The sequence below is a fragment of the Melitaea cinxia genome, chromosome 17 (assembly GCF_905220565.1).
Source record: "Melitaea cinxia chromosome 17, ilMelCinx1.1, whole genome shotgun sequence".
NCBI lineage: Eukaryota > Metazoa > Arthropoda > Insecta > Lepidoptera > Nymphalidae > Melitaea > Melitaea cinxia.
This window is the reverse complement of record NC_059410.1, coordinates 12632963-12656088: the sequence shown is the minus strand read 5'-3', so window position 1 is coordinate 12656088 and position 23126 is coordinate 12632963. Positions and strand designations below refer to the sequence as shown.

Sequence of the window (23126 nt, the reverse complement as noted above, 5' to 3'; positions counted from 1 at the left end):
ATTATACATTGAAACATTGTGTCATCAAAATTAGATTGTCAGTTCATTTTTATAATCTAATCTAATATATAAAATTCTCGTGTCGCGGTGTTTGTAGTTAAACTCCTCCGAAACGGCTTGACCGATTCTCATGAAATTTTGGGTGCATATTGGGTAGGTCTGAGAATCGAACAACATCTATTTTTCATCTCCCTAAATGTTAAGGGTAGTCCACCCCTAAATTTCTTTTTTAATTTTTAAACAAATAATTTATTTCTTTATGATACAACATTAAAAAATACATACAACCCTAAATTTTCAACCCTCTACGATCAACCCCTATATTTTATTTGTTATTTTTTTTATGTCACTATGTCGGCAAACAAGCGTACGGCTCACCTGATGGTAAGCGATTACCGTAGCTTATAGACACCTGCAACACCAGAAGCATCGCAAGCGCGTTGCCGACCCAATCCCCAATCCCCCCAGGAGCTCTGGTCACCTTACTCACCAACAGGAACACAATACTGCTTGAAAACAGTATTATTTTGCTGTGATCTTCTGTAAGGTCGAGGTGCTACCCCAGTCGGGCTGCTCCATATTTTGAGTAGGAAAACCTCAGTTGCAGTATAAACTTTAATTTTTTTGGCAAGATTTTTATTTTGTCATGATTTTTTTTTTATATTACTCTTAATTTTCCACCTCTCTACGACCAACCCATATTTTCTATTGAGTAAATCCCCGCACACTTATAGTAGATTGTTTATTGGCAAAAAAGCGTTTGCCAGGTCAGCTAGTAATCATATAAATTAATAAGTTAATACTTTAACAACAACACTGCTTTTATAAACAGGTATGAAATAAAATACTGCATCAGAATTTATCTAGCGTAAAATTAAAACTTTTAATGTGATTGTTAAACGTGACTGAAAATACTGTATATTTTGCTCATGATGATGTCATAAAATCAGACCAAAAAATTTAAATGAAATATATCATATAAATAGCTCTTTGGCACTTCAATTCAATATAAAAATTTGATACGTGAACCAATCAAAATAGGGGTCCATAAAGCTATTTACAACTTTCGTGAATGGATTTTTTTATAGCGATTTAAAAAAGTGACCAAAGGTAGTAAAGCAGCTGAGAATTTGATAGTCGGTCATATTCTTCCTCCAATGTCCATAAAACATCCCCACATGATTCTATTGTGCGTCAAGATACAGATTTGTATCTTGAAAATAGACATTATTTTTTAAGGGAAATTGCTTTAAGGTAACGTCGGAGTAAATCAAAATTTACTCCTCTTTGATGGCCTATTCACTCTTTTTAGGGGATATTTCCGTGCAGTATTTGATCGCCGATAACTGAAATTCTTTCGACCATTTTTTTTTTTTTTTTTGCTGATTATTTATTTATAATTGTATTACGAGTATTTGACTTGATTGCAGTTGGTTTATTGCCTCGGTCTAAATCAATTCTTATTTTTGGAAATTTTGTACCAGTTTGATTAACTTTATGAGATTACTATAGGTATTTGGAAAAGCAGCACCCCCCCCCCCCCTTCCTCAAATGACTGGCTCGTTGACTCAGACAATTACCCTGTTAATTGCTTTAAGGTTGTGAGTTCAATAATCACCTCGAGTCTGGTCGTAGTATATATTTATTTATTTATCTATCTATATATATATATATATATATATATATATATATATATATATATATATTATATATATATATATATATTATATATATATATATATATATATAAAAGCGAAAGGTCACTCACTCATCACGAAATCTCCGAAACTATAACACCTACAAACTTGAAATTCGGCAGGTAGGCTCCTTATAAGACGTAGGCATCCGCTAAGAACGGATTTTACGAAACTCGACCCCTAAGGGGGTGAAATGGGGGTTGGAAGTTTGTATGAAAGTCCTATGTTTTTTAAGTAAGAGACTTGAAATTTAAAATGTATGCTCTATAGATGGTGACGAAGTGTCCAAATGATGTATCATAATCTATATATATGTAAGAGAAAGGTCACTGACTCATTTAACACGAGAACTCAAAAACCGCTGGATGGTTCCATCCATCCAGGATGGAGACAAAGGTGAATTTTGGCAGGGAGGTAGATTACATTACAGTTGGTAGACGTCCGCTAAGAACGGATTTTGCGATATTCCACCGCTAAGGGGGTGTAATGGGGGTTTATAGTTTGTATGAAACATATACAGCACCTATAAGTTCGCCTGATAGGTTATTTATACTGCAGCCTAAAAATAAAACTAAAAATGTGGTGTATAGAGAGGTTTTATAATGTTTTTATTAAATTATACTAAATTGTGCCTTTTAAAAAGTTACTCAGTGTGATAATCGTTTCAAGTGACTTAAATAAAAAAACAATTTTCGTTAAACAGTTAGTGTATTATAAAACAAAGTCCCCAAAAGTGTTTGTGATCGATTCCCTCAAAATCTACTGAACGAGTTTTCGTGCGGTTTCACCAATGAAGGGCTTCAAGAGGAAGGTTTACAGAACGGCTAAGCCGATTTTGATAAGAGTTTCACTGGAAGTTTGCCGGGAAAACTCTGTGACACACTGATTTCAACGCGGGCGAAGCCGCGGGCACAGCTAGTAAGTTTATAAGAACATGACTGTGTTAAAAAATGTATATCAGTCGGGTTTCGACTACAACGCATTGAGTTGGCTGTCTTAGGAATGACTACAAGTGTGTCTTAAACATAACTATTTCATTATATACAGAGTATTCATAACTTAAATAAACTCTATGTAGTCTCTATATTTGTACATTTTTAACCAACTATCAAATTTAAGAAGACCAATTTTTTCGTTTTTGCATGCGTAAAATTGTCTCATTACCTCGTGCAAATGTCGCAATGTTGCTACCTGAAAAAAAATACTCTTAAAAGTAAATTAAATTAAGCAGACAACCATTACATAAATATCCCAATAGCTAAAACCTACATAGCTATTTAACCTACGTATAGTCTTATCTTATACTATTAATCGAGCAATTCTTGTGTATGTATATATAATCTGAATCTCGGAATCAGCTCCAACGATTTTCATGAAATTTAGTATGCAGTGGATTTCGGGGGAGATAAATAAATCTAGCTAGGATTCATTTTTAGAAAATGTCATTTTATTTCTGTTTTTAGGCAATGAAAAATTGGCTACAGTATCGTTAGAATACGAAGCTAAATTTCACTATTGTCAATAAAGTTGTAATAGCTCAGGTGGGAAATAAGCCGGTCGCGATCGACCGAAAAGACTACGGTTCAAATCCTCATATTTCCAGATCGCTTATTATTTTTCTTTTTTTTTTCTAATTGCACTCGTTATTTTTTATTTAAATTGCCAGTTCATATATTTTTTTATTATGTCAGTAAAATCGAAAAATATTATTCATATTTTATTAACATGTAATTGTAATAAATATGATTTCCAAAACACACGATGTACTAAAAAAATACCGAAGAAAGCTCGGTCACCCAGGTACTTGAATAATAATATATAATGTAGGTCTTTTAAAACGAAATTGGTCTAACAAAATCCGAAGCTATATCATAATATTGTCTTTGATTAAGGAAGTGACGTATAAGAAATACCTTAGTAAGACAGGCGATAAACAGTTTTCAGTACTAATAAAACTTTCAAACGTGTTTTAGCACTTGCCTCATGTTTTAATGCTGTAACACGCTTAGGAAACGTTCACACGGAAGACCTTTTTTTCTGGATAACCTCTTTTGTAATGTCAGCTTTTTATATAAAATGACCTGGTCTCAACGTGCTATGCGTTAAGAAGTGATTAATTCGTGACATTATTATTGTTATCGTCTTTGTCTCAGAACATTTTTTTTTAAATAATACCCACGCTGTCGTTTGTTCCATAAGTAAACAACATAATGCTGGTGTTATAGATAACAGCTGACTAGTATATATACATTTTTTTTTTCAAGCATAGGTACATATACATAAACCATTTATAAATATATATATTACACTTTTACATTATTATTATTTTTAAATATTATTTATTATTGTTTAAACCCATGGACATGTTATGTCAGTGAAACAGAAACAGTATTTTAGTTATAAGATTGATTTAAAAATAAACTTAAACTGCTTGTATGGGACTGATTATTTGTGTAAATGTATCTTAGAAATAGTCTAATATAGAGAATGTATGGTTGAATTTAATGCCTTTCGCATATACTTAGCTTCTCGCTTGTATACTTATTATCTTACTGATACATCAGCACATCAGCTTAAATACATACTGAAGTTTTAAGTATTTTAAAAGTTTACCTCACTCGCTACAAAATACCAAGTTACTTTTCATATGAATTATTTGTAGTAAAAAAATCAAATTACTAGAAGTGAGAAAATTTGTTTTTCATACAATTAATTGATTTACCCTGTAAGATCCTCCTGATGGGTGTATAAGCCATGTAGGAGAGAGATCTGAGTTTAATCCAGCACGCCGCTCCAATGAGGGTTGTCGGATGTATTCCCTACAACAATAACCAGCACCAACAGCATTTCATGCCCTTCGAGACACTGTGTGGTGATCCATAAGAACATCCAGACTGGAAAAAATATAGTAGAAATACTTTATATGTATAATACTTTATACGTACATAATATTTATATTTATATATGCATAAAGTATGTATTATTAAGTGTTAATATTTAGTTATATGCATAAAGTATTTATACAACATACATTTAACTGAGGTAGGGCACAGCAGGAATTTCCTGCTCAAAATATGGAGCAGCCCGACTGGGGTAGTACCTCGACCTTACAGAAGATCACAGCAAAATAATACTGTTTTCAAGCAGTATTGTGTTCCTGTTGGTGAGTAAGGTGACCAGAGCTCCTGGGGGGATTGGGGATTGGGTCGGCAACGCGCTTGCGATGCTTCTGGTGTTGCAGGCGTCTATAAGCTACGGTAGTCGCTTACCATCAGGTGAGCCGTACGCTTGTTTGCCGACCTAGTGACAAAAAAAAAAAAAAAAAAAAATACAATATTACCGAGTGGAAGGGAGCCTGAAAACCATCGGTTTAGGCGTCCACGCGACTTACGCACCATTACACCAGCGGTATCACACCAGAGCAGTGTTAATATTTTAGAATTCAGTCTATTGTATGTTTAGTGTTAAAAACATGTAAAGGTACTAATGGTTTGGTTTTCTTTATTTTGTTGTTGTATGGATTAATTAGTTGTACAGCTTTCTTCAATGTTTGTATGTATTTTAGATGCCTGATGATGGTCCAATAAATTTTTATTTATTTTATTTTATAGGCAATCCGACAGCGTTATGTTACAATAGTATGTTACAATATAATGTACAAATATGGCCAAAATAGGATCACACTGATATATAAAAATATTAATCTTTATAAAATACATAACTAGACACTATATTTAAAAAAAATAACAGAAAGTAGTAAAAAGTAAACGGCTATGTTCCATCCCATCCACTGCAGTTAGAGGTGAGTGTAAGACATGAAAAGGTGAATGCGTGTTCGTGTAGGTGTGTGCATGTAAGACGAAGGTGTATTAGTGTGGGTTTGTGTGTAAATCTGTAGGTGCTGGTTTTGAATATTTTAGATGATACTACGAAAAATGCATCATTTTGATTTCTTTTTTAAGTGCCGTCTTCGTTCTTAGGCGAAACAGGTCTAAGTTTGGATACTGCGTGTTGTACGTATTGACAATACGGCAGAGGACCGAGTTACGTGCGTAATTAGTTTTTACTCGAGGTGTATGGAACAATGGTTTAATATGTCTAGAGGTAAAGGATCGAAACGTCGCATGAATTTGCAATTAGTGGTTTGATTGGCACCTTATGTCCACTTTCCTGCGAACCATCAAAGAATATTTAAAAACAAAGTTTCGTTCGCACATTTCCTTATTGTCATAAAATAAAACGACATGTTCCTACATTACGTTTTACGATATCCAATAAAATCGAATTCTTATGAATTTCAAAGTGAATCGTTACCTATAATGTCACTGCTCGAATCGATCGATTCCGCATGTAACATCCCACTGCTGGGCATAGGCCTCTTTCCCCATTTAAAAGAAACATTGGAGCTTAATCCACCACGCTGCTCCACTGCAGGTTAGCGGATGTATGTATGTATGATATAATAGTTTTTTTGATGCGCTTATGCAACGGTCACAGCATAGGCTGTTGCGGTCGCCGGTTCCATTCACATATTTCAATAAAATTATCATCAATCCTATAAGGTATGAAAAATAAAATTGTTTTAACACTAACAACTACTTACATTATATTTTAAAACTAGCTGTGCCCGCGACTTCGTCCGCGTGGAATTCAACAAAAAGTTACTGTTCAGTTTGCCGAGTTATAAAACAAAAAAAAATCTAAAATAAAAGTGGCCTAAGTTACTCCTTACTACATCAGCTATCTGCCAGTGAAAGTCCCGCCAAAATCGGTCCAGCCATTTCAGAGTTTAGCCGGAACAAACAGACAGACAGACACACAGACAGACAGAAGGACAGACAAAAATTGTAAGATATGTTATTTTGGTATATGTACCGTGTATACATCCATATTATATGCATTTAGTAAAGAGCGGTTATTTTAATATTACAAACAGACACTCCAATTTTATTTATTTGTATAGATATGATGTCACAAAATAATTGACCCCGTCCCCCCCCCCCCCGCGCTTTGTAAGGAAATTGATGATGGCTATGGTCTGTTTCCAGCGAGTGGGCACACAGTCGCATCCTACCAGTTTAATCAGTTGAGATTATCGATTACGAAGTAACTTACTACGATAAACGCCTTTTTAACTTACTAGTAGTTCATACAATGTATTGAAATTTTTGATGTAATATTATATATAGAAATTATCCGAAAACATTATATAAAAATCATTCTTAATTAAGGTAAAAAAATATTTATTATACGTCTGTCTAAGTTAAAGCTTCATGCATTTAAAAACAAAATAAATTACATTTTACATTCAAAGCGCTCCAAGCTCGAAATAATTAACTGTGAATACCTGTTAATTTAACATGTACGTTTGAACAAGTTTATGCTGAACGCATGTTGATTCTTAATAATAATCATAACAAAACTAAATTATTGCCACATACATACAAAACAACATACAATTTAATATAATACGTTAAAAAAATATAAATGTGAAGAAACCGTAAATACTTGTAGTTGGTATAGGACCGAAGTCCCATGTAGCGTTTTTTTTTTCTGTCACTACCTTCTCCCTTTGATGCTAGGCATAGATAAAGCGATGAGTTCTTTTTGATATTATCATGAATATAAAATATTGTGATTCAAAGCTAAACTTTATTTTCCAATAATTGATCATCTTCAAGATAGGAGAAAATGTTCTTCTCGTTTTCATACGGGTGATTTTTTTTTAATATAATACTTGTACTTGTTGTGCCCCACTTTTTCACCCTTATTCATTTCAGGAAAATAATAGTCTTCGGCTTTCCTTGGTAAAAAAAAATCATTTCGAACCAGTAGATATTAGCGCGCTTAAACAAAGCAAACAAACAAACTTTTCAGCGTTATAATATTATTATCTATAATCTATAATCTATAATATATATAAAAGCGAAAGGTCACTCATCACGAAATCTCCGAAACAATAACACCTACAAACTTGAAATTTGGCAGGTAGGCTCCTTATAGGGCGTAGACATCCGCTAAGAACGGATTTTACGAAACTCGACCCCTAAGGGGGTAAAACGGGGGTTGGAAGTTTGTATGAAAGTCCTATGTTTTAGAAGTAAGAGACTTGAAATTTAAAATGTATGCTCTATAGATGATGAGAAAGAAAGAGAATCTTTAGAAATCAACTCCTTTTTGGGGTTAAAACGGGGGATGGTAGATTGATTCACTCATCACGAAATCTCCGAAAATATAACAATTAAAACTTGAAATTTGGCAGATAGGCTCCTTATAGGTCGTAGAAATCCGATAAGAACGGATTTTACGAATTTCGACCCCTAAGGGGATAGAACGGGCTTGGAAGTTTGTATGAAAGTCCTATGTTTTTGAAGTAAGAGACTTGAAATTTAAAATGTATGCTCTATAGATGGTGAAAAGGTGTCCAAATAATGTATTTTTAGAAATCAACTCCTTTTTGGAGTTAAAACGGGGGATGATAGGTTGACTTACTCATCACGAAATCCCCGAAACTATAACAGCTACAAATTTGACATTTGGCAGGTAGGTTCCATATAAAACGTAGTCATCTGCTAAGAACTGATTTAACGAAACTCGACCCTTAAAGGGGTAAAACGGGGGTTGGAACTTTGTATGAAAGTCCTATCTTTTTGAGTTAAGAGATTTGAAATTTAAAATGTATGCTCTATAGATAGTAAAAAGGTATCCAAATAATGTATCTTTAAAAACCAACTTCTTTTTGGGGTTAAAACGAGGGATGGTAGATTGACTCACTCATCACGAAATCTCCGAAACTATACGGCCATTCTCCGATTAGCAAATTTTTCGTGTCCGGGCTTGTTTAAACCGTAATATCATAATATTCAATCATGCACTTTTTTATATATTTTAGATAGCATCCGTACCTAGCTGTAAAAAAAAATATTGGCTTCTGTTTTAAGTAATTAAGACTAAATTAATTTAACTTATGTTCAAAAAACCTCTGTTCTCTAATTACCGTGGCGTGTCCGCACACCAACTTAATCTTAAAACTTGCTTGTAATTTTTATAGCGTATAGATTTACTTTGATCCATTCAACGTTTTAAACGATATTAAACAGCGTGTATCGCATAACAAAATATCAACTCAATAGAACCAGTCTACAAATAATTATTATGAAGTAATCGTATGTCCAATGGAAACTTCTAATTACCGTAACATCTGCTGTTCTCGAGTGCACATCCCTAAATAAAAGTATTTGGCACATCACTACCGTACGCATCGCGTCTCCTCAGTGTGTACCGAGGTCCATCAGCAGTTGTATGACTCTCAGTTTAGTGTACCGCCAATGAAGCACGTGAGTATATAATTACCGTAGCCTTGGTTAAAAACTTTTCTAATTACCGTTGTTCTTATTTTAATACTACATTTTTAAGATAGACCGAAGTTGATCATGTAAATGGAGACAGTACTTTGGCCTCCGTACGTTGTAATAAGCTAGAATTTGTATACTGTGTCGGTTTGAAACATTTTTATGAAAATGTATCGTTTTCTAATTACCGTATACTAGTTACCATATGTTTATAATTACCGTTGTATGAAAAAGTAATACTTGTTTACCGCGGTTTTCGTAGATTATTATTATTATTGTCCGTAAATATGTCTATATTATATGCTGACCATTCATCAAATTATTTAATTTATAAGATAGGAAAACCTAAAAAGACCAAAGAGGAAGTTAAAGAAAATAGAAGGCTTGTCGCGCGACAATGCCGAGAACGAATTAAAAATGCCCCTTTTTGTATTAGCAATCAAAAAAAAAAAAAAAGAGAGAAGGGTACAATAAAAAAAAAATACTGCCTATCTGCGAAATGTCACCAAAAGCCGGAAGAAAACTCAAAAAAGAGGTAGAGAAAATTTCAGAGCTTACTATAAAAGACAAAAGGAATAGGGAAAATTGAAAACAATCGAGGAAGAAGTGACCTTAGATATAGAGGTGCTTGATAACAATATAACAGATCCTCTTGAAACTTTGTCACACCACATTTCAATGATTTATCATACTCGTTGCGCTAAAAAGTACACTAAAAGAGTACAAAATTGTCCCGAAAATCCCAAATCAAAAAAAGAAGATAATCAGCAAGACGAATTTTTTCTGCAGTCGACTTCTTTTGAAAAAGAATTAGTTCCCTTGAAGAAGACACCAAATTTTAAACCTTCTTTAACCACATCAACGCCGCGTCCATCTAGTGCTCTGTCATCATCTTCTACTGAAAGTATGTTATTTTATTATTAATCAATAATAAGCATTTGACCGAAAATAAAGATACAAGTGTGAATATTACGGAACGAGCGTCTTCCTTGTGTTCAACACCAACTTCACCAACTTCACCATCTTCAAAGATAACTGTCGAGAAACCGATACGTAAAAAAATTCTCACTCTTATTGTTATTTAGAAAGCATGTATAGAAAACAAATAAAGAAATGTCATATTTGAGACAAAACAATAGAGCTAAGAAGGGCAAAAGAAAAGTACAGGAAGCAAGCATTAAGACTGAAATATAAAACACGCTACATCCAAAACCAAAACAAAGTCATGATAAAGAAATAGAACCAAAGTATTTACATAATAATAATATAGGGACTACTGTAGAGAAAACCAAACAAGACGTCCAAATTTTTGTAGAGCAAGATGAGATCAGTCACATTTGTCCTGGCAAGAAAGAATATATTTCAAGAAAAACGTGGCGTGAACTCATGTGTCTTGCCTTGTCTTGCCCATAGTCACCACGCTGGGCAGGCGGGTTGGAGACCGCAGGGCTGGCTTGGTTGCACCTAAGACGCTGCTGCCCGTCTTCGGCCTGTGTGTTTCAAAACCAGTAGTTGGATGATTATCCCGCCATCGGTCGGCACTTTCAAGTTCCAGGGTGGTAGTGGAACTGTGTAATCCCTTAGTCACCTCTTACAATACTCACGGGAAGAGAGGGAGTGGCTATATTCTTACTGCCGTAACCACACAGTATATTTTCTAATTACCGTTACATTAAATATAAAAATTTTCTAATTACCATACCCATAAATTTTTTAAGTCTCATTATCTAGAAAACCACAATTAACTGTTACATGCCAAAATAATTATTGAATTCGTATTTTTGATTTGTTTCATATTTTAATGTGTTTAAGTCAAATCAGTGAAAAATAAAAAACGTCACGGTAATTAGGCAAAGAACGCCGAACTGGAGAATGACCGTATAATACTTATAAACTTGAAATTTAGCAGGTAGGCTCCTTATAGGGCGTAAACTACTGCTAAGAATGAATTTGACGAAACTCGACCCCTAAGGGGGTAAAAAGGGGCTTGGAAGTTTATATAAAAGTCCTATGTTTTTGAAGTAAGAGACTTGAAATTTAAAATGTATGCTCTATAGATGGTGAGAGGGTGTCTATATAATGTATCTTTACAAACCATCTCCCTTTTGGGGTTAAAACGAGGGATGATAGGTTGACTCATTCATCACGAAATCTCCAAAACTATAACAGCAATAAACTTGAAATTTGACAGATAGGTTTCTTATAGAGTGTAAACATCCGCTAAGAACGGATTTTACGATACTCGATCCCTAAGGGGATTAAACGGGGATTGGAAGTTTGTATGAAAGTCCTATGTTTTTGAAGTAAATGACTTGAAATATAAAGAGGAGGTATCCAAATAATGCATCATAAACTATATATATTAAAAAGAAAGGTCACTGAATAACACATCATGAGAACTCAAAAACCGCTGGAGGGTCCATCCATCCAGGATAAACCCTCCAGCCATTATAGTTAGTAGACGTCCGCTAAGAACGGATTTTGCGATATTCCACCGCTAAAAGAGTCTAATTGGGGTTGTTAGTTTGTATGAAACATACAGCAGCTATAAGTTCGCCAGATAGGTTATTTATACTGCAGCCTGAAAATAAAGCTAAGAATGTGGTGTATAGAGAGGTTTTATAAAAACAACTATTAAATTATACTAAATTGTGCCTTTTAAAAAGTTACTCAGTGTGATAAGCATTTCAAGTGACTGAAATAAAAAAAAATATTTGCGTTAAACATCTTATTAGTAATGCATATCTTCTTGCCACGCGGATGTAGTCGCGGACAACAGTTAGTGTATTATAAAACCAAGTTCCCAAAAGTGTATGTGATCGATTCCCTCAAAATCTACTTAACGGATTTTCATGCGGTTCAAGAGGAAGGTTTACGGAACGGCTAAGCCGATTTTGGTGAGATTTTCACTGGAAGTTTGCTGGGAAAACTTTGTAACACACTGATTTCAACGCGGGTGAAGCCGCGGGCGCAGCTAGTAGATTATATTTATATCACTAGTTTGACGAAAAAACGTAGGGGTTCATCTGACTGGTAAGTGAATGCCGCAGCCTATGGACGCTTGTAACACCCGGAGTACCAGAGCGGCAGGCGTAGGCGAGAGGTCAACCTGCTGCCAACACAGGGCGTCCCTTAGAGTTTTGCCTACCTTACTCAGTTTAACTTGGACTTTAGAGCAGTGCTATTTGACTGTAATCTTTTGTTATGTTAAATTTTCCTCAGTCAGTGCTAAATGCTCCTCCATGCTTGTACGTTTTCTTATAAATAACGTTTAAAAATTCAAACACATTTACGATGTATTGCCCCCGTTTTAGCATACGCTTTTCTTCAAAATTCAAGCGTGAACATAAACATGATTGTGAATGTTAATATGCCGCTATTTATATTAATTAATCGTTTAATTAACGTTCTGATAGGTGTAATATCTTGTTTACAAATTATTTAATCTAGTTTATAACACACATATTGTAGAAAATATTTTAAAAAGTAACCATTTAGCTTTTTTGATGTCTTTCCTTAGCACAATCTATTTGAGGTATCAAATGTGCTCTTATGATTCTACTAAAGACTAATACTAATACTATTAAATACTAATAATACTAATAATACTATTAAATCATGTTTCTTTGGTTGGTATATTAATAGGTGGCAAGGAAGCCATAAGCCATATCAGCTGTTTCAGCTGCAACTCTCGCTGAGATGACACACAAAAGATGGACCCTATGTGCACCTACATTCCGTCACTGGAAAACGGCATAAATTCATCACATATTTAGCCGTCGTCATGATTCCAGTAGGCTTAATGAGAGCAGAAATGAACGTTAATAATTCGATTTCCATTTTGATAGATATTCGTGTGTATAAATTTAACTTCATTGCAGACACGCACTCGTCAACGCCGGTGGTGTGCCTCGTGATCGAAGGCGGGACGAACACTGTGCGCGCCGTGCTGGAATACGTGACCGACACCCCGCCCGTGCCTGTTGTCGTTTGCGATGGCAGTGGCCGAGCGGCTGACCTTATTGCCTTTGTTCACAAGTGAGTATCATTATAATAAATTTAATATTATTTCCAGTAAAAAAAAAACAAGAAATTCTTCTCCCTTCTCTTATATATGGAGAAAGAGGGCTATGGCCCAGCTGTGGGATGTTACAAGTTGAATCAATCAATCAAAAAGTACAAGTGTATGATGTTCACACTACTTAATTTTGATTTATAATATTCGAATGAAATAATGTGAATAACAAAAATGTTATCGCTAGTGGCACTGCCGGGCTACCCTAGCACCTACTATCTCGTTTTTAGTATATATAGGAATAACTTTAGATTATAAGCGTCAAGCGATTTTTTATCGTGTAGATAAATGTTACCGTTTTACATATTTTTCTTTTATTTCTTTCGATTTTAATCCGACTGATGTTTCATATATCATTCATCATCAAAGTGTTTTACATGTATATTACAGATATATATTCTGCATTAAAATACCCAAATTCCGTTAATCTTATGCGAAACATAAATAAACATACTAAACCCTTTATCTAATTCCTCGCCGAGGGCTACTAAAACAATTTGTTGAAATCTTCATTCTGATAACCCGTTCGAGCGTGAAAACGCTCTCTGAAGATATTCTTTGAAATAACACGCTAAATACTCCTTGAAACTCCACATCGTAAAACTTTGTTCTTGTGGCGAAGCTCTTAAAACTTATATGACATTTAAGAACAACGCTAACTTTGATTAGATTGGTAATATTTTAAAGTTGTAGTACTTTTTAAGAACTTGGCAAAGTTGATGAACTTGATGAGTTGGATTTTTAAAATCCACTTGAATGTAGTCGTTTTTGATTTTATTTGTTCATTCGTATATATTTTACTAGGTGACTTTCTAGTAATTCCTACTAATATTATAAATGTGAATGTAAGTTTGTTTGTTACGCTTTCACGCGAAAACTACTTAACCGATCATCATGAAACTTTGTACACATATTCTTGGGGGTATTAGAAGTAACATAAGAATTTTTATTTAAAAAAAAATTAAATGCGAGTGAAACCGTAGGTAAAGGCTAGTAAATAATATATGTATTGTAGATACGCTTAAATCCTTCAGCCTATAATATTCCACTGCTTGGCATAGGCCTCTTTCGCCATGTAGGATAAGGATCAGAGCTTAATCAACCACGCTGCTCCAATGCGGGTTGGCGGATATATTCACTACTATGAGTAACAATCGCTATCAGGTGTAGTATGATAAGAACTGGGACCTAAAACTTAACGTGCTCCCCGAGGTACGGTGGGGAGAGCCACAAGGATATTTGTATAAACACAAATATTCACCGAATGGGAATCGTACCTGCGACCGTCGGTTTTTAGGCGCCGACGACACGGCACACGCACCATTACACCAGAGTGGTCGTCGTGTACTGTAGGTAGTAACAGAAAAATAATAAATGTATCTATAAATTGTTGCACAATGGGTATAATCCAAATATTCTAGATAGAAGCAGTTACTGGAGTTAGTTGATGATAAATTATTTTTGACATTATCTAATTTTATTAAAAACTACAACAATGCTTATGAAAGCGAAAGTTTTTGTAAATGAATGGATAAATACAGTTACTTTTTTGATCTATAAGTTTTGTTGATGTTTCGAAAATTCCAAGTTTTTGGATCTTACATTGGTATAACCGTAGCACAAAAGGTACTACATGCGATGCCAAAGAAGCCTAGCAGTGGGATGTTAAAGGCTGAATTAAGAAAGAAAGAAATCCATTACAAGTACCAGGCAAGCATAAAATACTAAGATGAATCAAATAACTCTTACCCATCAGATACGCATCAGAAACCGGTGAACAGACGGTGTTGGAGTCCATGCGGGATTACTTAGTAAACACCATCCAAAAGACTTTCGAAGTCGGGACGCAACAAGCGGAATGCTTGTACAGCGAACTTTTACAGTGCACCAGGAAAAAAAACCTTGTAAGTATACATTCTTGATGCATATTTACTAATATCATAAAACTGAGGCTTGTTTGTTTAACATATTATTCTCCAGAACTTTGACTAATTTTGAGAAAATATTTTTGTTTTTTATTTTTGATTTTAACCAATCTGAAGCCTACGCGTAAAGTATTCTTATACCTTAGGAAAAGAAAGCAGTATTGGTTAAACCAGTTAAACCAACGTGGAACGTCGAGAGTATCATTTTATATTTTGTGAAGAAAATAAAGTGATCTCTTTCAACTTCTAATAGAGTGTTTTAAAATGAAAAATATACGCAAAAGTTTTTAATTAAAGGCTGACCTTTACAGCTTTTAATAGATTATATAACAATCTACACAAAAATGAGTCTTGGAAATCGAAAATTATACTAAAAATTATTCTTAAAAATACTTTCTTGATTTCGTTAAAATTAATTAAACCTTACCCCTAGATACAAAAACTTAGTTTATAGAAATATAAATTCGACATCTGCGTGCCCGGGTACGTGTATTAAGCTTGTAAGCGGCCACCTGAAACATGAACAATCGAGTTTGCTCGCAAATTATAAAAAAAAGTACTTCAATTCCTTCAGAAAATGTCAGGAAATTATTAACTAAGAAGTATATTGAATATAAAGGCTGTAAGTCTTAAATTTTTTACAATACTTTTTTACGTCTTTCATAATAATAAAGAATCAGAGCCTTCTGTAATTATCTGCAAGAAATAAATCAATTAATCGAACTTATAATCGTTGTGGGGTCAATAATTAGTTCATAAGCAAGCTACTAGAGGGCGCTGTGCGCTTGTGCTTATAAGCTGAAAACAATAATTTTAAAGGAGTGCGTTTGGATTTTTTCTTAGCGTGCTAAATATATAAACCTGTATATCAGAGCCTTTTAGTACTGCGCTTCAGCCTGTTATATCCCACTGTTGGGCATAGGCCTCCCTCCCCATGTAGGAGAACGATTAGAGCTTAATCCAAGAATTCATTTAAAGCATTTAATGTAGTACTAAGAATTTCTAATCTAAACCATAGATAGTGAGATACAAAGGCGGACAAAAATGTTGAAACTAACATAAAAGATTTTTCGAATAAAGAACTATATAAACTTGGCTGGCATGTTGTCTATTTGTGTCACAGAAACTCGTTAAGTAATTAATGGATTGACTAGATTTTATTACAAATGTTGTCTAGTGTAGTTTCTGGGGGAAAATCCAAGTAGTTTGTCGTACACAATAATTAATAATATCAACTTAACGGGGACGTGGTCAGAGTAATCTAGGTAGACTAAAATATTTACACCTATTTAGTAACCTATTTAGTTAGTAATAACTACTTACTTTTTTAGGTAAATAATTTTTTGTTTAAAAGCAGAAAAACTTATCAATGTAGATTTATATAATTTTTTAAAATCTTTACAAAAGTAAATGAAAATGCGTCAAGAACCTGTACATACACATACACACATCAGCCTATCGTAGTCCACTGCTGGACATAGGTCTCCGCAAGTTCGCGCCAACAATGGCGTGAACTCATGTGTTTTGCCCATAGTCACCACGCTGGGCAGGCGGGTTGGTGACCGCATGGCTGGCTTTGTCACGCGGAAGACGCTGCTGCCCTTCTTCGGCCTGTGTATTTGGAAGCCAGCAGTTAGATGGCTATCCCGCCATCGGTCGGCTTTTTAAGTTCCAAGGTGGTAGTGGAACTCTGTTATCCCTTAGTCGCCTCTTACGACACCCACGGGAAGAGAGGGGGTGGCTATATTCTTTGCTGCCGTAACCACACAGCCTAATCAAGAACAACAAGTCAAGAACCTAATTTTCTAAAACTGTCCTTAATATTTTCGACCATTATACCTAATTCCATCAAGCCCAATACTTGTAGCTTACGTACAAATATAATAAAACGATCAATTTAACGGGCCAGCTGTTTCAATTAAGTTCGTCGTTGCATATAAATTTCATTTGAAAGTAAATTGGAACGACATCAAACAAAATGTTTCAGGTTTCTAGAATATTAAGTAGTTTCACGTTTTAAAATATAGTTTTTGGACCCTGTTTCAGTTTCAATTTGTTTTGACCTTTGTTTATCGGTTAGCAATTATAACTTTTTAAGTATATCCTTCGGCCGAAAAATTGATTTGACAATAGGATAGCAAAAAATAAATAAAAAAAAAAAAACGAGTGTCCTTTAGACCACACGACAGAAGCAAAACTTCTTTAGCAATAGGCCTTAGATATACGAAACATAACTGACTATGAGGGAAAAAGAGAAATAAAGTGTGTGCTCGCACCGTTCGCCTAACCCCATCAAACATTTCGTAACGCTCTCGTCCCGCATTTACCAGCTATTAAGCTGACTAAGTGGCCTCCCCAAGTCAGGCGTGCGTAAAGTTTTACGTCAACAATAGTCTTCAGACTAAACTATAATAATAATACTGCTATTCCTAGTAGTGAATACCCTAAGGTTAGGATCAAGATATTGTTTGTCGAGGCTTTTTTAGTGCCTTAGTTTTCCGTGCTACACACATAACGTTATTTTATAATTTCTGATTTAATAATTACTTTTTTTGTGTATAGTATGCCTGTATGTAAGTTGGACGGTTTTTAATAAAGCATCCGACAATATTTGTATTTCGCTCTTAAAGATAAATTGGGAACGTTAAGAAGAGAGCTCGTAAATTGATTTTTAGTCAAATAAGCTTAGACTGATAATATATTTTAAATTTTCTTAATTTAATTTTTCTTTTACTTTTTTATATATTTTATACCAAAACAATGTTATTAAATTTTGGTTCACAGTTAACGATGATTGTTTTAAGAAATCAATAAAAATAAACATATAATCCCCTAAATTGAAAGGTAGTATAAACTAATTAAAGAACGAAAACTTATTTTAATCCACGTTAGATACAACCTTTGATCACAATCACATCTTAATCCTAAGATAACTCCTGTAAAATATTTTAATTTCGTAAACAGTTTCAAAGCAAAAAGTTTTGTACAGGGGCAATCCTCGACTAAATTGACTTAAATTATGAGTGTTTGCTCAACAGCGTCGGCAATTCAAAGTTAGAGGACCGTAAACAGTTCCATTCAATTGCTCCAATCAAAATGTTTAAGATTTCACTTTTCTTGTCAAATATAAAACGGAGTGCTTCAAATATCAAGTATATTTTGTTTCTTAGTATTACTTTCGATTAAACTACCTCTAACTTTAGGTGCTTAATCGTAAAGTGGCCAATTCATACTAGTTATAGAAAGTAATAAAATAACTAAGTTACACTTTTTTTAAAAGCCTACACATAATGGTACCTATTTTATCTATACTAATTATGATTACTATGATTTGAATGTTTGTTTGTTTGCATTGAATAAGCTCCGAAACCACTGAACCGATTTGAAAAATTATTTCACTGTTAGGAAGGTACACTATCCGCTGGTGACATAGGCTATATTATATTTTCAAAAATTAGGGAAAAAAATATTTTGAAATGTTTGTTAAATACCCGTGCGAAGCTGGGGCGGAATGGTAGTTTAAATTAATTTTACATAATTATAAGGCATTGTTTAATACGTCTTCATTTTAAAAAAATATGAGATTTTATATTTACCAACATGTTAGAAAAATACATGATATGGTATATTCCATTCATCGCATACCGCAATTATAAATTTATAAAAACCACGCCATTGTGTCGGAAACGTTTACTATTCGAATCGTGCTCGAAGAAGGAAACCATGATATCTGCATGGATCGATTGAAATTGTTAAAATAATGTACGCTTCTATCTTAATGGAAAATATATTACTAGAAAGAAACTAAGCATACATACCCTTCTTAATGACAAAGGAAATTTTAAATTGTCACCTTATGTTATTGATTAACCTAAGATAAAAAAATCAACTGTTACCATATATGTCTATCATGTAATAAATATAATCTATAATTCTGTATTTATTGTCAGCATTTAAATTTTTAATTCTAAAAATTATTAAAATATTGAATTTTGTATCGACATTACTCTTATAGTTCATTCCTTTAATACCGGAATAGTACAAAGATGTCGACACCACCTTCCGAATGGTTAATATCAATTTACGATTAGTCAGTCTCCATCTTTATTATTTGTTTTGTAGGGTAGTTACCCAATAAATACTGTTATCATTTAAATTTATACTTGTAATAATTTTATAAGACTGTATTGATTGTAATATCATTAGATTGTAGTGTTCTTACTGTAATTGTTATTTGTTGAAATACCGGTAGAGCATAAAGATTGGTATACCATCTTCCGAATAGTTAATACTAATTTTCTGATTGGTCAGTCGTCATTTTGTAATCTATTGGCGCGATTATTGAAGGAGCGTTTTGAAGTAAGAAATAAGTGTTGCATTGAGTGTTTTCAGTCGGGTTCTACATAATATACAGCATAGTCACTATCAAATGTTTATAACAGCAGCAGCAGTGAAACAAAAACTTCAAAACTTTTTTTTGTATGCTTACGTTCTTTTTTATCTTTAAAATGCAATTGAAAAACAAATTAAATCAAAATAATATCAATTATGTTGGCAATAAAATTTTTACCATTTAAATAATAATTTGAAATGTGAGAACGGTAAATCTTTTAACATATTTCCAATAGGTACAAAATGTATTAATTTCAATTCACAACCATTTTATCTCATTCGTCCGTGCTCAACATAATAATCATTTAATTTCATGAACTGATATATGTTAACATTTCGCGTGTATTTAAATTAATAATGACTAACAGATCCTCTGACTTTGCTCGCCTTATACTGTCACTTTACCTAGCTAAATCAAGTATTTTTATCTGGGTTTACTAAAGTTACTCGTAAAAGGATATACGGCGCGGTATGAAGGTATAGGTATAATAGTATATTCACCAGAATATTCATTGTTTTGAAATAAATAGTAATAATCGCATTGTAAACACGAGAAGGAATAACAAAATTGTAACTCCAAGTTTCCGACTGCGCAAAGTAAAGGTTTCCTTTCTGGGTTATGGTATTCGCATGTATAATAAAATACCTCAAACGATTTTGGAATTGTCTCAACATAAATTTAAAGTTTTTATTTAAAAAAAAATTAATAGATAAAGCTTATTACTCGGTGCAGGATTACATAGTTGATAAAGATGTTTGGACTTAGTGACGCTGTATTTTATGCAACATGTTACTTATTTTGTACTAAAACACAGTTTATATATTATTTTTCAAAAGAGTAACTGCGAAGTTTCTTGCCGATTATTCTCTGCAGAATCTACATTCCGAACCGGTGGTAGCTTTACTTCTTCAAATATAACAATTTATTTTTAAAGTTTTAATGTGTAAAATGACGATTCGAAAGTGCTCTTGGAGCCTATTTGAATAAAGCTGTTATTGATTTTCATTTTGATTTAGACCAGCACTTGCTGTGCCTATACGAATAGTAAGTATTATGTCATATTATGTTTTAACTTTTATTTTTTATTTAAATATAATTTGATTAATTGTCACAGTAATCATTCAAGGAGTGAGCTCCAGATACGTGTCGGTGCTTTCACGCGCCTTTTTTTTTATCTAATCAATTATGGAGTAGTCTTCAAAAGGCCGTAAAGACTTAAAGATTTATAATACGCTGGTTGTCCCCGCAGTTTCGCTGTAGATTTTCTCTGTAAACGAACTATCCAACACAATTTTTTTTTAATTCGAACCAATAGTCTTTAAAATTAGCATGATCAAACAAACAAACTCTTCAGCTTTTACAATATTTATAATACGAGTAGCATCATGCATATGTGTATTTTGTGTAACACAATCAGCTCGACATAATAGGATATAAAACATTTGTATTGCAATTACTATTACTGTAGCGGTTTCAATGACATTTATTTAACTTCTGAAACTGACGTCTACATTTAATTTCTCTGCTCAGTCTAAATTTTCTCTACATTTCTTTAATGTTTAGCAATTATTCGTAAATACATTTTATTTTGCAATATTACATAAAAGACTTTCTTTGCAATGAAGTTTGGTACTGTAGAATAATGTTCCATATAAAAAAATGTACCAAATACTATGTATTGATATCGATTCAGTAGTTTATAGAAATTATTCATTAGATGCTATTTCAACAAATTAAATAATTGAATAAAGCAATCGGATGTAGCAAAAAATTTCGTTAAGGTAAAACGTCTAAATACGATTTTATGAAAAAAAAAACTTCAAAAAAAGGATAAAGTGCAAAGGGCAAATCAAAATCTTTTCTGATTTTTGCAATTAGCTATGAATCTGTATCTCTATTCACTGACTCGAGTAAAAGTGATAAAATATGAAAAAGTGAAAGATTTAGAGTTAATCTCATTGCTCTCGTGCACGGCTAATTCAGGGTTTTGAATATTTCACTTAAAGAGATATAGAAGTAGCGATTGATGCTGAAAACGTGATATCTAATTTTAAATACAAACTTTAAAAATATATTTTAAAACTAGACGATCCACTCGATTTCACCAGCGTTTATCTTTTTTGATTCGCTCTCACAAGTGGTAAAGTGATATGTGTATGATCGCGAGCATGCGTGAGTGCATGCGTGTGTGCATGCATGCAGGCGTACGTGTATGCATGCATGCGTGCGTGCATACGTGCGTGCGCGCGTAGTAGGTGTGCACAGGGCGTATGTATATTATGTAGTTATTATGTTTATGTACCCCAATAAATTTCTATTACACGTAATGTTGGCGAGATAATCTGAGAAAAGCTCTAGTAAAAACCGTTTATTCTTATTGATAATGATATACTAAGAAACAAAGCACTTAAATGATATTTTTTTACAAATATCATATTTAAATAATCTTGAACGTCATCGTGTTATTCTGTGTATAATAACTTTTATTTTGTATTACATTGATGAGTTTTTTAATTTTCTTTTTGAAATAACACATTTTTTAGATCACCGTGTTCAGAATCCAGGAGCGCGCGGAAGGTGGCGAGGTCCAGGAGTTGGATCAAGTGATCTTGACCGCACTATTCCGTGCAGAGCACTTGTCTCCAAGCGAACAGCTGTCCCTGGCGCTGACGTGGAACAGAGTGGACGTTGCCAGATCGGAGATTTTCGTCTACGGTCAGGAATGGCCACCAGGTATGATTTTTTAGAATTTTCGCATTATATTGTGACGTATCAGCTACGGGTAGACATGAAGCGTTTTTTTAAAATAACGAAATTGTTTCAATCAATACGCTGTAGTAAAAATTTATATAAGTATATTATATGAGTATAATACTCAATTTTGCACACCTACAAATGTCTGCTCTTATACGTTCTAAGGTTGGCTGGTAGAGAATGCTTTTAGCATTAAGCCCGCCTTTTGTACAATTCTTTAATGTATTGTGCAAATAGTATTAATAAATAAATAAATAAATGACTATCATTTTTTTATCTTATTCGTTCATATACAATTAACATATTTAGACGTATATTTTTAACAACGTATTAAATTGTAATAAATTTTTTTAGACTTTGTTTGTATTAGAACATGTTTTTAAATATTGTTTTCGATAATGAAAAGAATAATTCGTTTGCCGTCAGATGAGTTGTTTTTTTTTTTTCAATCTACAGCGATATTTTCGTATTCATATTGCAAATTTATGGTGTTAGTCCATATATTATTTGCTCACTGAACGCATGCAGCCGTAACAATCTGATTGAGTTATTAATTTACATACAAATCTCTGCCTCTTTACTGCTGAAATACGTGTTTTAGTATACTCGTACTGTATTGAATTCTATTACGAGTTTATTTAATATCACTTGATAATATATGTATAAGCTTTGTATTACAGTTGACAAATAAAAAATATATATATTGAAAAAACACTTTCAAGCAGTAAAACTGTTTAGCTTAATTACATTGTATTTGCAGTAAAATGTATAAAGTAGATGCTTGAGTTCTAATAACAACGTGGTATTACTAGCAGAGATAATCCTAGTCTTATAAAATTCTTAATAAATAGTAACATCTTTGAAAAATAATATAAATAAACATATCTTTTACGTTTTATTTGTAAAATGAATAAAATTAGAACTATGGTT

The 23126-nt window shown here is 33.3% G+C and overlaps 1 protein-coding gene across 1 annotated transcript in view; it reads left to right on the top strand.

Moving 5' to 3' along the window:
• LOC123661421 (transient receptor potential cation channel trpm) overlaps positions 1-23126 on the top strand; it is a 104062-nt gene that overhangs the window by 36473 nt on the left and 44463 nt on the right. The window contains exons 7-9 of the mRNA XM_045596382.1: positions 12931-13087; positions 14881-15028; positions 21986-22175. Coding sequence (XP_045452338.1) covers positions 12931-13087; positions 14881-15028; positions 21986-22175 — 495 coding nt within the window. The remainder of the gene's footprint in view (positions 1-12930; positions 13088-14880; positions 15029-21985; positions 22176-23126) is intronic.